Source organism: Crotalus tigris, unplaced genomic scaffold, assembly GCF_016545835.1.
Source record: "Crotalus tigris isolate CLP2741 ecotype Arizona unplaced genomic scaffold, ASM1654583v1 scf7180000017694.5664430, whole genome shotgun sequence".
Taxonomy (NCBI): Eukaryota; Metazoa; Chordata; class Lepidosauria; order Squamata; family Viperidae; genus Crotalus; species Crotalus tigris.
The window spans coordinates 878,685-892,208 of NW_024096572.1; the positions used below are offsets into that span (position 1 = coordinate 878,685).

General features: G+C 38.4%; 1 protein-coding gene across 3 annotated transcripts in view; it reads left to right on the forward strand.

The window, feature by feature from the left end:
* Positions 1-13,524, forward strand: part of TXNRD1 (thioredoxin reductase 1) — a 49,086-nt gene that overhangs the window by 5,163 nt on the left and 30,399 nt on the right. For 2 of the 3 annotated variants that reach the window (XM_039338208.1, XM_039338209.1), the window contains 2 exons: positions 1,906-2,066; positions 4,724-4,784. The exons of the other annotated variant lie outside the window; for it this stretch is intronic. In XM_039338208.1, coding sequence (XP_039194142.1) covers positions 1,906-2,066; positions 4,724-4,784 — 222 coding nt within the window. The remainder of the gene's footprint in view (positions 1-1,905; positions 2,067-4,723; positions 4,785-13,524) is intronic. 3 annotated transcript variants of the gene reach the window in all.

The following is a 13,524-nucleotide window of genomic DNA, read 5'->3' on the forward strand; positions in this document are numbered from 1 at the left end:
ACCTAAATATTTACCCAATCAGAACATCAGTTATTTCAAAGGAACAAAACCGAGCGTATTCTGGAAAAACTGGATTTATTTGGCTACATCTTGTTCTACCACTAGGAATGTGTAATTTAGATTGTGAATACTGATAGAAATGTCTCAAGGTTAAAACCTAATTTCTTTAGGTGCACAAAAACAACTCAATTAACTTTAATTGAAGCTGTATAACTAAATTCCTGTATACCTGTCAGAAGAGAAGCCAGTGGCGACCTTATGGAAATGCTCAGCTGGCTATGATTAACGCATCATGCTTGTATTGTGGTGTTTGGGCCTAAGGGGTTCATGATACTTTCTGGAGAATGTCGTCATTGTGACATCAAGCTACATCACAATATCTACTCTGAAAAATTATCTATAATTTTCATCCTTTTCCTCTTTTGCAGCCACATTAATAACAGTATTTCTTAATAAGCAGCACAAAACATATAAAACTCACAATCTTTACTTCTTGACTTCCATCTCATTGTGGATATATTGATAATTTTATCCAACTACATTTCTAGGTTTACCTCCATTGGACATCTTGAAATAAGGGAGACCAAATGCACTAAAAGTATGTGAACCTGGACTAAATCCGCCCTTTCAACAGATACCAATAACAATAGCACTTAGACTTACATACAACTCCGCAGTGCTTTACAGCCGTCTCTGAGCGGTTTACTGAGTCAATGTATAGCCCCCAACAATTTGGCTCCTCATTTTACCGACCTCAGAAGGATGAAAGGCTGAGTCAACCTTGAGCTGGTAAGACTCAAACTGCCAAACTGCTGGCAGTCAGGAGTCAGCAGAAGTAGCCTGCGGTACTGCATTCTAACCATTGCACCAGTATCTTTATTTGTAATTTAGATTATTAATAGAAAAGTAGATATATTAATAAGGAAAGGAAAGAAATAATGAAGGAAAGGAAAGGATTTCAGAAATTCAGTTGTGGGAAAGGTATAACAAGATAGTCAATAACTCACCCCTTTCATTTTCCTAGCCATTAAAAGCATGTCAGCTATCAGTGCATCCAATGCACAATTTAGTTCCTGTATCAAAATGGGACTGCATAGTGGTGGCCTAGTGGTGAAGCTCGCCTCCCACTTGGAAGGTTGAGAGTTCAATCCTAGATTGCAGCAGATGTTTCTCTCCTAGGGCGCAAGAAAAAATATGTGATGTAAAGTCCGTGTAGATGTCAGGAAGGGCATCCAGTCAGTAAATGCTCAGCTCCATCCAGTTGCCCAACTCTACCTCAAATAGGGACTACAGAGTCGTAAAGAGGGGGTTTTTATATGTCTCCACTAAGACATATCATAAAAACTTCTATGGCTCTAGCTGTATGTAATGCTGCAAATGTCTTTCTAGAGTTATGTACAACCTTACAGTGGTAGACTTTACATTATTTTAAAAAAAGAATAATTTAAAACATCCATATCCCCTATACCAAAAATTTTAGCCCACTTTTGGGGGCCTTTTACTCCCAGTAATGTTAGATGTAATTCCTGCGCACTGACATTTAATCTATCTTTCTTTAACTTTTTTTCTTACATTTTTTTTTTTACTGATTAAATTCCTATACTCTGGGAGTCTAAGTAAAATCCTCCATCAGGTTTTATAGAAGCAAAAAACAATGCATCTAAACAAAATCTCACATGGCTTGGCTAGACCCACTCTAATTAATAGTGTCTTTTAATTTACTTTGAGGGTTAAGAGTAAACTTTCTTGATACCTAGGCTTCCCTAATCCCTCCATATTCCAACTCTTGGACTTCGCAGTTAGTAATTCTGGAAATGGCTGCCACAATACATCTGGATGGTATCAAATTCAGGAAAAGAGCTGTAATCTGGTTCATTACAATAATAATATTTATTTTTCTTGCAGCCACCCAAAATGTTACTCATAAGGCATTCCAAATTTATGGCAAAGGAAAAAATGTGGAGGCTGCTATTAATAAGAAAGACTGGAAATTAGCGATCCAGACACTCATTGATGAAAACAGTCTCATGATTTTCAGCGATACCACCTGCAAACTCTGTGCAAAGGTAATGCATTTGTTTTCTGATGCAGAATGTGTATCTAAATCAGGAGCGGGGAACTATGATCCTTTGGCTCAGGAATTCTGGGAGTTGAAGTCCACAAGTCATCAAAGGGCCATAGTTTTCCACCTCTGGTCTAAATGAAACACTAGAGAATGTTGGCAATTCATTGCCCTGATACTGAGTTGGTAAAATGTAGACTGTCTGTGGCAGCTTTCTGTGTTTCTCTGTTCTTGTTATATAATCATTCCAAATTGTTCAGATGCATAGGTCAACAGTTTCCACAATTTCTTAGCGGCCTTCCTACCTAGCATTGGCCATCTTGGCAGGAGAGTTATGATGATGACATTTATTAGATTAAGCATGGGCCATTTAATGGCTTATTTTGGCAAGTTGTTGCTTATTTTATCTAAAAATATTAGCTGCAATATGAAGTTTAAATAGTCTGAAAAGGGAAACAGTTTAACAAGTCGCCTTGAGGTGAGATGGGTGGCAAACAAATCTAATGAATAAGTAAAACATTTTTTTATGCTTTAATTCTGCTGAACAAATCTAAATGCAAGCTGTAGTTTTTCTGAATCTCTTATATATGAAATCAATGAAATCCATTTTATAAATCTTAAAGATGAATGTGCACTATAGGTAGTCTTTGACTTACTGTATGACCGCAATTGAGCTTCCATTGCTAAACAAGACAGTTTGTTAAGTGAGTTTCCCCCTCCCCCATTTTACGACCTTTCCTGCCACAGTTTTTAAGCGAATCATTGCAGTTATTATATTAGGTTTTTAAATGAATCTGACTTCCCCATTGACTTTGGTTGTCAGAAGGTCACAACAAGTGATCACATAAGCCCAGGACACAGCAACTATCATAAATACATGCCAGTCGCCAAGTGTCTGATTTTTGGTGACATGATTATAGGGATGCTACAATGGTCGTAAGTGGGAAAAACAGTCCTAAGTCACTTTTTCAGTGCCATTGTAACTTTGAATGGTCACTAAATGAATGGCTGTAAGTGGAAGACTATCTGTAATAAGATATTTGTCTTGCTTACAGGAAGGAAAAACACTTTTATTTGCTTATTAATAAGAAAGATCCAATGAATATAGGAGATGTTTTTAAGCAATATACAATTAGACTTGACCACCAGTCATTTTCATCTATTTATTTTATTTCACTAGAATGGGTAGAATTCCAGTTTAATTATCTTAGAAGAGACCCATGAATTATATTTACGTGCATTTTTATTTATTTCAGTGATTGTATCTCTGCCTTTAAACCCAACCCTGAAGTTGCAATCTGCTGAGCTAAACATCTTCACTTTAATTCAAATTAACCAAATAAATTTTAAATAAAAACTACATTCTCAGCGCTGTTTATGCTGATCCAACTCAGGTGACTGGGAAGGAAGCAACCAGGGGAATGCCAGCCCTCTTGAGCAGACCGCCTGCCTTAATCTAAGAATGAAAAAGATATGAAAGGATCAATTCCTAGAGAGGAAATTCCATGATTTAAAGTCACTGCAAAGGCAAAAGGCCACTCCCCCTCTTTGCAAGTCTATGACAATTCACCATGGTCAACTTGCCGCAGCCAACGCACTGCAGGACAAAAATTACACTAAAATTGAAGAAATAGTAGAATAGAATCATTAAAGAAAGGATGCAAAAGGAGGGACAGAATGAAATGTGAATGGCAAAAATTAAAATATTTTTTTAATTTATTTTTAATAATTAAGTAGAATTGTTAAGTTGTCCACAGTGAGTTGGTCGTGATGAGCTGTCCATGGCGAGTTGTCTGCAGTGAGTTGTCTGCACCAAGTTGTCTCATTCTGCCTCTTTGCATATGTTATTCAATTGATGGGCTACCCACATGTGGCTCTGAGTGCCCTTGCTTGGAGGGCCCTGTGGGGCATTCAAAAATATTAGATATGGCCACCAAATGGTTTTTCCATTTGTGAGGTTTTGTGTGAAAGGATAGAAAACGCCTGAAGTATAGGGCCAAAGAGGAACACACAGTAACTGTATTTGATTTATATATTTATTTAAAATATTTAGATGATTGCCCAACTGATGCAAGGTGATTCTGGGCTGCTTACAGGAAATTCAGCAAAACTTCAGAAAAAATCCACAAAACATAAACCAATAACAATAATATAATGATTAAATGGCAGTCTAAATGACACCATCACCCTATTGGGGTTCCAACACCTTGTGACCCAAAGGAGTGGGGAAAGAGTATTTAATATGAATTTCATGAAATTTATGCGGTTCCATCCTTGACACATACCTTAGAAGCCAAGCATGGTCCCTATTAAAATGTTGTGGATTCTATTATTCTAAACAGCAAGCTCACACAATTTTCTTTATAAAACCTATCCCACAATACCTTAAAATATAAAAAATGTTTTAAAAGAAAGATAACTCTGTTCATCATTTCAAAAGTTATATTTAAGTTAGTAAGTAAATTTGAATGGCATACAGACATTTGAGTTCTATTTAACACTTCATCAGGAAAAATGGTACAAGAGAAGAAGAAAGTGCTATTGTTCTCACTGTATATTGATTATAGTATTATAATATAGTATACCCTAACCTGCAAAATGGGAGGGTATATTTTAAAAATTCTAGTTGCTAATCTTATTGAAATGTTGTGCTTTATGTAGGTGAAGGATCTGTTCAAGTCCACAGGTGTTTCTTATTTCGTTCTTGAACTTGACCAAGTTGGTAAGACTATTCATATTCAAATATCATTATACTTAAATAAAAATTAATATTCTAATGTCCTCCATATATGTTAGGTTGCCCTCTTCCATAAAGATTTCTTATTTAACATATTTTGAAGAGCACTACATTGAAAAATGAATGTAAAGGAAAAGCTAAGGCCAGTCTGCACATTTTCTTAAACTGAAGGATTAATTTTTCATTCAAAGAGAGAATGATGAGCGCTCAAGACACACAGACCTCAGTTACGCATCACTGTAGGTTATCTCACTTAAAAATGGTTAGTGGAACAAGATGCATTCATCTGGAGTCATATAAAAGCCAAGGTATTAAATATAATAACTGGGTTCATACAGTATGTTAAGTCAAAATTAAACACAATAAATCACTATGATTTAGCCTGATAAGCCAGCCTAACTATATGGGAGAAGCTAATTTTCTAGTTGTTGCTGTGCTACAACATCCAGACTTCATTAGTGAGAAATGCTGAAAATTGTACTTTTGGCATGTGTTTAGGACAATTGCACTGGGGTCATGTGATCACCATTTGTAACCTTCCTAACTGGCTTCCGACAAGCAAAGTCAATGGGGGGGGGAGCCAGATTCGCTTAACAACTACACGATTCACTTAAGTGTCTTGCTTAGCAACAGAGATTTTGAGTTCAGTTGAGGTTGTAAGTCAAAGACTACCTGTAATGGCAATTATAATCTTTTGTTGCTCAGAAGGCCAGCGTGCGAGGGCCAGCTAGGCCGTCATCGTCTGAAGAGAAGGAATTCCATTCTTTGAGAAGTTCCTTTCTTATAGGCCTTCAGTTTAATGCTAGTTCAGAAAGGGAGGAGTCTCCTCTGAGGAACAAATGACTATTTCAGCAGTGAGTCAGGTGATTGAACCCTATCAGCATAGCAGTTTTTGATGTCATGAAATTCAGGCCAAGTTTATTTCCTCAGCTTTTGACTTCAGATAGTGAAGAAACTGGTTCAGGACTCATGATATTAGGCCAAGTTCCAGCCTTAGCCCTGGAGGTGCCTCATGCAAGTCCAGGGTGCTATAATTAGATGCTGTGCTAATTACAGACAGTCTGAGCAGGATTAGTGGGATGGTGGTGGTGGTGGTGGTATGGTTTTAATCAACAGCTGAAATGCTGACTATATATATAAAAATTGTGGCAGCTTTTTCCTTATATGGCTGTCACTCCATTTTATCTTCCAGATGCCAGTAGCCCTCCTCAATCTGGTGCTCTTTGAATGTGTTGAATTACTAATTTGATTGTCCACACAGGCTAAAAGACTGAAAGAAATTAATGGCCAGAACATCTGGATGCAAATGCAACCAGATAAAAATGTTCAAACCAGGGGCTCAAAACCAGTTTTGTTTTAGATGGGAACTAGACAAAGAAGGTTATCAGTCAGCCAGTAGACCTGTATACCATCTCTTAAAACTGAGGACATCATGTTGCAAATACTATTTGCTAGAAGTGCTAGGTAAGGTCTATGTGTGATCTTCCTCAGCCACTCGCTTGATCCAGTAGCATCATCTTATAATTCTAAGAATTTTTCTTGAAAAGGCTGAAGTTTATTTTGGGTCCAAAGACCTTTCCTAGTAAATGTAATTGAGCACAGAAATAGGATGTATAATACAGAAATTGCTCAATTGTTTCAGAGAATTAATATTACCAGGCAGGAAATGTCTAACGGGGAAAAGAATTCACACACAATGGAACTTTAGTGAGCACCTTTTGATAAATTATTTTTGCATTGTCATGCTGCCACTGCAGTTTGCACAATGCAAAAGGAGTGGCATTGTGAAAATTCCACAGAAGGCTGTTATAGCATTTATATGCTTGCATATAGTTTCTGGGAAGAGGTGATACATTTTATTTAAAATTGTTTAACAGGGAGGATATTCAGATAAATATCAAAAACAATATATATTTCTAAGAAGGATTTAAAATCCAGGCTGCTGAAATGGGCTTAGACATAAAGCTTTAGTTTTTTTTTTTTTGTGGTTGTTATATTTATCAGAAAATTTTACTGTACTTTTTAAAAAAATGTGTATGTGTGCGTGTGTGTATGAATGACAAAATGTTATTAACTTCTTATTTAATAACTGGTATGCTGATGAAACCAGTTATACATCTGTAGCCTGGCCCAAACATTTGATGCTGTCAGGATCCCTTCCCAATGCCTGGAGGCTGTGAGGATCTGGATAAAGGAGAAAAAAACTTCAGCTCAATCCTGGCAAGAGTGAGCAGCTGTGGATTTTAAGGCCCCCTGGTTCTCAGGATTTTCCATCTTTAACTCTGCCTGTAAGTCCTTGACTTACAACAGTTCATGCAGTGACTGTTCAAAGTTACCACAGCACTGAAAAAAGTGATCATTTTTCACACTTGTGACCATTGCAGCATCCCCATAATCATGTGATCAAAATTCAGATGCTTGGCAACTGACTCATATTTGTGACAGTTGCAGTATTCTGGGGCCATGTGATCCCCTTCTGCAACCTTCTGACAAGCAAAGTCAATGGGGAAGCCAGATTCATTGAACAGCAGTGTTACTAGTTTAACTACTAGAGTGGTTCATTTAACAATAAAATGGGGCAAGAAAGGTCACAAAATGGGGCAAAACTCACTTAACAACTGTCTCAATTAGCAACAGAAATTTTGGACTCAATTGTGGTCTTAAGTCAAGGACTATTTCTACATCCTTGACAGAGTTGGTAAACCGTTTTAGGGTCCTCCTAAACTCTCTGCTCCTGCTCAAAGAGCAGGTGGCAACCATGGTTAGGGAAGCTTTTGTACCATTTCATCTTGTGCATCACTTGTGCCCATTTCTGGACCAGGAGACCTTGCTTATGGTGATTCATTCCTTAGTCACCTCCTGTTTGGATTGCTACAGTGCGCTCTAGATGGGGCTGCCCTTGAAAAACACTTGGAAGCTGCAGCTGGTCCAAAAATTTCTCATTATGCTCCCAAACCACCACTGCTCTGTGAATGGCATTGGCTTTAGAAGGTCTTCAGGTGCCATTCAAGGTGCTGGTTATTACTTACAAAGGTCTCGTGGCATAGGGCAAGGCTTTTTGTGGGACCATATGTCTCCCATTGTTTCTGTTTGGCCTTCCAGATCGAGTATAGAGGGTATACTCTGGATGGCTTATATCATCTAGTTGGACCCTGGAGTGGTTTCTTCTCAGTGGCAGCACCTGTCTTACATGGCGTCCCCATGAAGATTTGAATGGCCTCAACCCTCTTAACCTTTTGAAAGGCATGGAAGACCTGTCTGTCTGTCTGTCTGTCTGTCTCTCTCTCTCTCTCTCTCTCTTTCATCTATCTATCTATCTATCTATCTATCTATCTATCTATCTATCTATCTATCTATCTATCTATCTATGGGGTCCTTTGGGCTCTCTGAGCTTGCTGGTTTTCTTGCAGATGTTTCATTACCCAAACTAGGTAACATCATCACTGCTAGTGATTAGCATTGATGATGTTTCCTAGTTTGGATTAATGAAATGTCTGCAAGGAAACAACCAAGTTCACCAGTGACCCCTCATGTCAACCCTGAGCTACAAATATTCTCCTTTCTTATTATATACCTATCTATTAAAATACCATTCCAAAGAGATACCAGATGATCACATGATAATATCACATAATCACTGAGCCCTCAATTTAAATTTTCACAAAAAAACCCTAATGTCTATCTATTCAGGTACATTAATTAGGCAGTTCAATATGCTCTAACTGCAATTTTAATTAATCTCAAATCTGTTTGAAACCATTTTAATATATTTAAACCCAGAAATATCCCAGAAATGTCCATTTTAATAAAATTTTTGAGCTTTTGACAGAAATATGCTATGAGTTTTAAAGATTATCATGTTTAGCTTGGGGAAGGGTTGTTAGTCTATGTAGGTATTATGGAAATATTTTGTATTTTATAAAATACAATGAACATTACAAAACCAAACAAACCCTGACGACCTACCTGTTTCCCCAGGCATTTGGGTCAGGTGTTTAGATGAGCTTTGCTGTGCTTTTTTCCCCCTGTGAGTCTGGTTATTGTTTGTCTTTGGATGCCTGGGGTTATATTATGGGAGTTTTGTGTGTCTGTATGTGCATGTGTGTATATGGGGGGGGGCTTCAATCCTTGCATGCCAGCCAATGACTTGTATAAGATGGGAGTCTTTATAAATCATATAAATAAACAAAACAAATAAATAACATCATAACATCCACCCCTAGCCCAGCAATGTTATTGTTGATACAAAAAAGATTACGTCTCTCATCCACACTTAAATTCTGGAAGAGGCCAGCTTTATTACAGGCTGACAATACATTAAGCAGCAGCAGGATTTCTGGAGTCCTGGTTAACTGACTTCAGAGTATAGCTCAAAGGTTTAGATTAGATAGAACAAAGGTTCCCAACTTTTGGGGCACCAGGGACTGGTTCTGTGGAGAAAGGTTTTTCTGTGGACCAGAGGGTGCATGGTTTTGTGTGCTGCCTGCATCTCGCAGGTGGGGCTTTGCTTGTGCGGACCGGTTGCTGGCATGCCGCCCTGGTACTGGTCCACAGACCGGGGGTTGGGGACCCCTGGTCTAGAAGGCAACATTGATACTAAATTCTGAGGTTTCCTTCCCCAAGAGTGGTCCACCCTCTGTCTCCTACCATATCTCCCTCTATCCATCCCCATCCTATTAGCCTTGCCTGCCCCTTCTCGCCACTCCCCCAATCTTCCCCAACTCTAGCTTGTTCTACCGTCATTGCTAAAGGCTCCATCATACCATTCAGTATATCAACCCCACCGACAGAGATGGGCACCAGGCTCAGAGATGCTTCTGCCTTGCTCTTAGCACTCCTTAGATTAGGCACCAGCTAGTTTATCACTCTCTTTCACAAACTCACATCAACTTACAACCCTAACCAAAATAGAAAAATGGAACTGAATGAAAAGGATTCCGTTACTCTGCAAGATGGAATAAAGGAACCAGGTGTGGATATCATTAAGATTGGCAAAAATGTTACACAATCTTCATCAGATGAAGCCCAAATGGTACAAAAGTATCCCAGCAAACAAAAAACAATAAGATAAAACCCCAAGTTACACCAAAGGTAGTAGCTGTCTCTCCCTTCAAAAGTTAAAACCCTACGTTATTTTTTTTCCTGCCACTATATACTAATCGGAACGCCCTAGTTCAGTGGTTCTCAACCTGTGGGTCAGGACCCCATTTCGGGTCGAACGACCATTTCACGGGGGTCGCCAAACAACGCAGTCTGCCATTTTTTCCCCCTTTTCCTTAGCTGTGCTACTCCCTTTTATTCTGTTGGCTTTTGAAAGCCAATAGAATAGACTCTCTTGAATAGAGTCTAATTCTATTGGCTTTCAAAAGCCAATAGGAATTGTCCAGGCTGTCTCTGCCCTGCTGAGCCCGCCAAAACTCCCATTCTGCAAACGGTGCTGCACCAGTTGAGTAGTCCTCGACTTACAATCGGTTGGGGGTCGCGGCATTAAAAAGGTTGAGAACCACTACCCTAGTTATAAGGCAGAGAGCTGAAAAACCCATGAGTTCTTATAGGTCCAAAGCAGAAGTCTGCTTTTATGTGAGAATTATGTGATATACCGGAAGTTGGTCAGTCTGGAATACTGACAGCTGTACGCCCCATTTTGCAATTGTTATACATATGTCACTGAAATTTGGGGAGGAAATTGCCAGTGGGTTTTTTAAAAAGAAAAAATAAGAGTGTAAATGAATGTGTTAAGCATCCCTTTAGCCCCGTTTCTGTCTTGCAATACGAATGCCTCTAAATTGTTCAACCCTGCATAAAAACATAGCTAGTATTGCAGATCAGTTCACTTGGCGATGTTAAACAAACCAAGAATTTCTAGCCTTTTAGTTGAAAAATAGAACTTGTTTAAAACTGCTCTACCTTGCTGGCTTGCACTAAGAACGATTGAGTTAATGACTGTGAAATGCTTTAAAGCTTAAACACACATGGAATGTTGCTATCTATCAATCTATCCAGAAGTTTCTGCAGGGAGGGGTTAAAAATGATGCCACCCACCACCTTGCATCTGAAGCCTTGCCCCTTTTTATATGTAATGCAATGCAGAAAACCATGAGGCTCAGATCCCATGGTTGTGACTGCGTCCTGACTTTTTAGCAACCATTCATAGTTATAGCAGCACTGAAAAAAGTGACTTACATCCTCACGCTCACAATTGTTGCAGCCTCCCCACAGTCATGGAATCAAAATTGAGTGCTTGGCAGCCAGCATGTTTTTACAATTATTTCAGCATCCCAGGATCATGAAATCATCAGATGCGACCTTCCCAGTTGGGTTCTAACAAGCAAGGTCAAGGGAGGAAGCTGGATTCACTCAATGACTGTATGATTCACTTAACAACTGCAGTGATTTGCTTAACAACTACGGCAAAAGTCATAACATAGAGTACACTTAACTGCACTCTTTCAGAGCAACAGAAATTTTGGTCCTAAATTTTGTTGTAAGTTGAGGACTAACCGTATGTTCCTCCTTTCTTATATTTATGGCATAACTGAAGTTGTGTCCTTTTGATCTAGGAGCTTGCTGCTGTATAAGCTTTGTTCTTTTTTTTTCTTTTGCTTTTTCATGCACCTGCCGGCAGAGCTGACCCAGTTCAAAAGAGAATATCAGTTTAAAACAGAATAGCATGATTAAAAACCTTCATACAGTGCAGTGCTTTATATCCCTTTGTGTCTCCCTCTGTTCTGCAATTTCAGGAAGGTGGCAGAAAATGCTTAATTAAAACAAGTTCATTGAGTGCTACAAATATTTGTCAGTTGTAAAACTGTCTACTACCTAATGTGAAGCTTTATATATTTCCCATCTCCTGACCCTAGCCACCATTAGTTGAAATTAAACTTCCTTTTAGCAATTTGAAGTTAAAATCACTTTGTAGATAAAATTGATTTATATTAAATTGTGGATATCATATAAAGGTTTCATTTGTAGAAAATAATTTAGTAAACAATAACTCAGATGAAGAAAACCAGCAAATACAATACTTTTCTTCATTTGATGTGTACATACATATCCAGCAGATTAAATTGAGATTAAGCCATATGAAGAACACTCCCTGTAGCAAGGAAAAGGAATTTTTGGAATCACAGGACCTCATTCATAGCTTAAGATCTTGGGTTTTCCCCAAAAAAATGGTGCCAAGGAGGAAAGATTTTCTGTTCATCGCATCCTTTTACTGGGAGATAAGCAGTCACGAAAAACCCATTCACCAGAAGCCAGCTGTTAAGAATTGCTTCCTGACACTTTTGTGATCCACCCCATTCTGTAATCCAACCCAACCTTACTTTTGTCCCATTGTCTGGCTGGATCGCACCACCCAATATATTTGCTTTCTGTAAATGGCTGTTGGACCTGGAAGCATTCTTAGAAAATGAAAGATATGATAGAAGATTCCTATTTAATTTTCTTTTACATATTTTTTTTAATTAAAGAGAGGAATAAATATACATTCATCAACAAAGCATTCTTCTCCTATCAGCTGTGGTACACCATCAGGTGTGGAGGTGTCCATGTTGGCTTGTGTGTTGGTGTGTGTCTGTAAAAAGTTATGATATTAGAGACAATTTTCTGATTGACAAAAGTAATTAGGAACTGGGCTTTAACAGTGTGATTGCAGCTTCCACCATCGTCCAATGTCCCAAAGGCTTATCTGGTGTTCATATTATTCCATAATGCTAACTAGCATATTTCAAGGTATATATAATACATTTTATACTGCTGTTCATTTTTGAACCCAGGATAATGTATTTGGACATTTTTTCCCTCTCTGTCAGCCTCCTGTAAATCAGCTGCAAGGGCTGCATGGGCACTTTGCAGTAGTTATTTACCCATAGTGAACCACACTGTCTGATCACAGCCATTGCTTTATTGCCAACTATTCTGATGCCAGTATGCCTGCCTGTATATATGTTAGCTCTCTGTCAACTTCTCACAATTTGCATCTGTTTGGTCTTGTTCTTTCTTTATCCTGTTTGTGTATGCAGACCTGTGATTACCCACTGGGATGTATGTGAAGAGGCAGGCTTTAGTTCAGAAAAAGTGTGCCTCAATAACTGTTAATATTTAAAAAAAACCTTCTATATAAATGATATTTTTCTACAAAATTTACTGTCTGTTATTTTCTCTGATAGCATACTTTGGTTAGTTTTGCTTCATAGTGTTTTGTGTATCCAGTTGGTCAGAAGCTTAACATGGTATATTAACTCAGCCAACTGAGGCTCATTCAATAAATCATGCTAAACCACAGCTTGACATGTGACATGAACACATGCATCATTCTAAGCTATAACGTACTTTGTCTTGTTTTGACTTAATGTCTCCAATGAACGCAGCCTCTGCTCTTCTGGTGGGAAAACATTCTGATTTCACAGTATTTTCTTAGGAGGAAAAAATGCCAGACTTCCAGCTCTGTCCAAAGAGATTAACATCCCAAATCCTCAAGAGAATTTATAAAAGCATGCCTTTTTTTATGCCAGTGCCAAACTGCACATTCCAGCTTTGGCCAATTGAGGACCGGATAGAACTATTAGAATCCATTTCCCATAACTCTGAAACTACTGGCTGGGGAGTATGGGATTTGCATTCCAAACCAGGCTTAGCTCCCTGTATGCTCTACTAAGGCTGCAGTTCTGTACCCATTTTCTTGGAATGAATGAGCAAAGCCTTCTTGAACTCAAATGGCTAC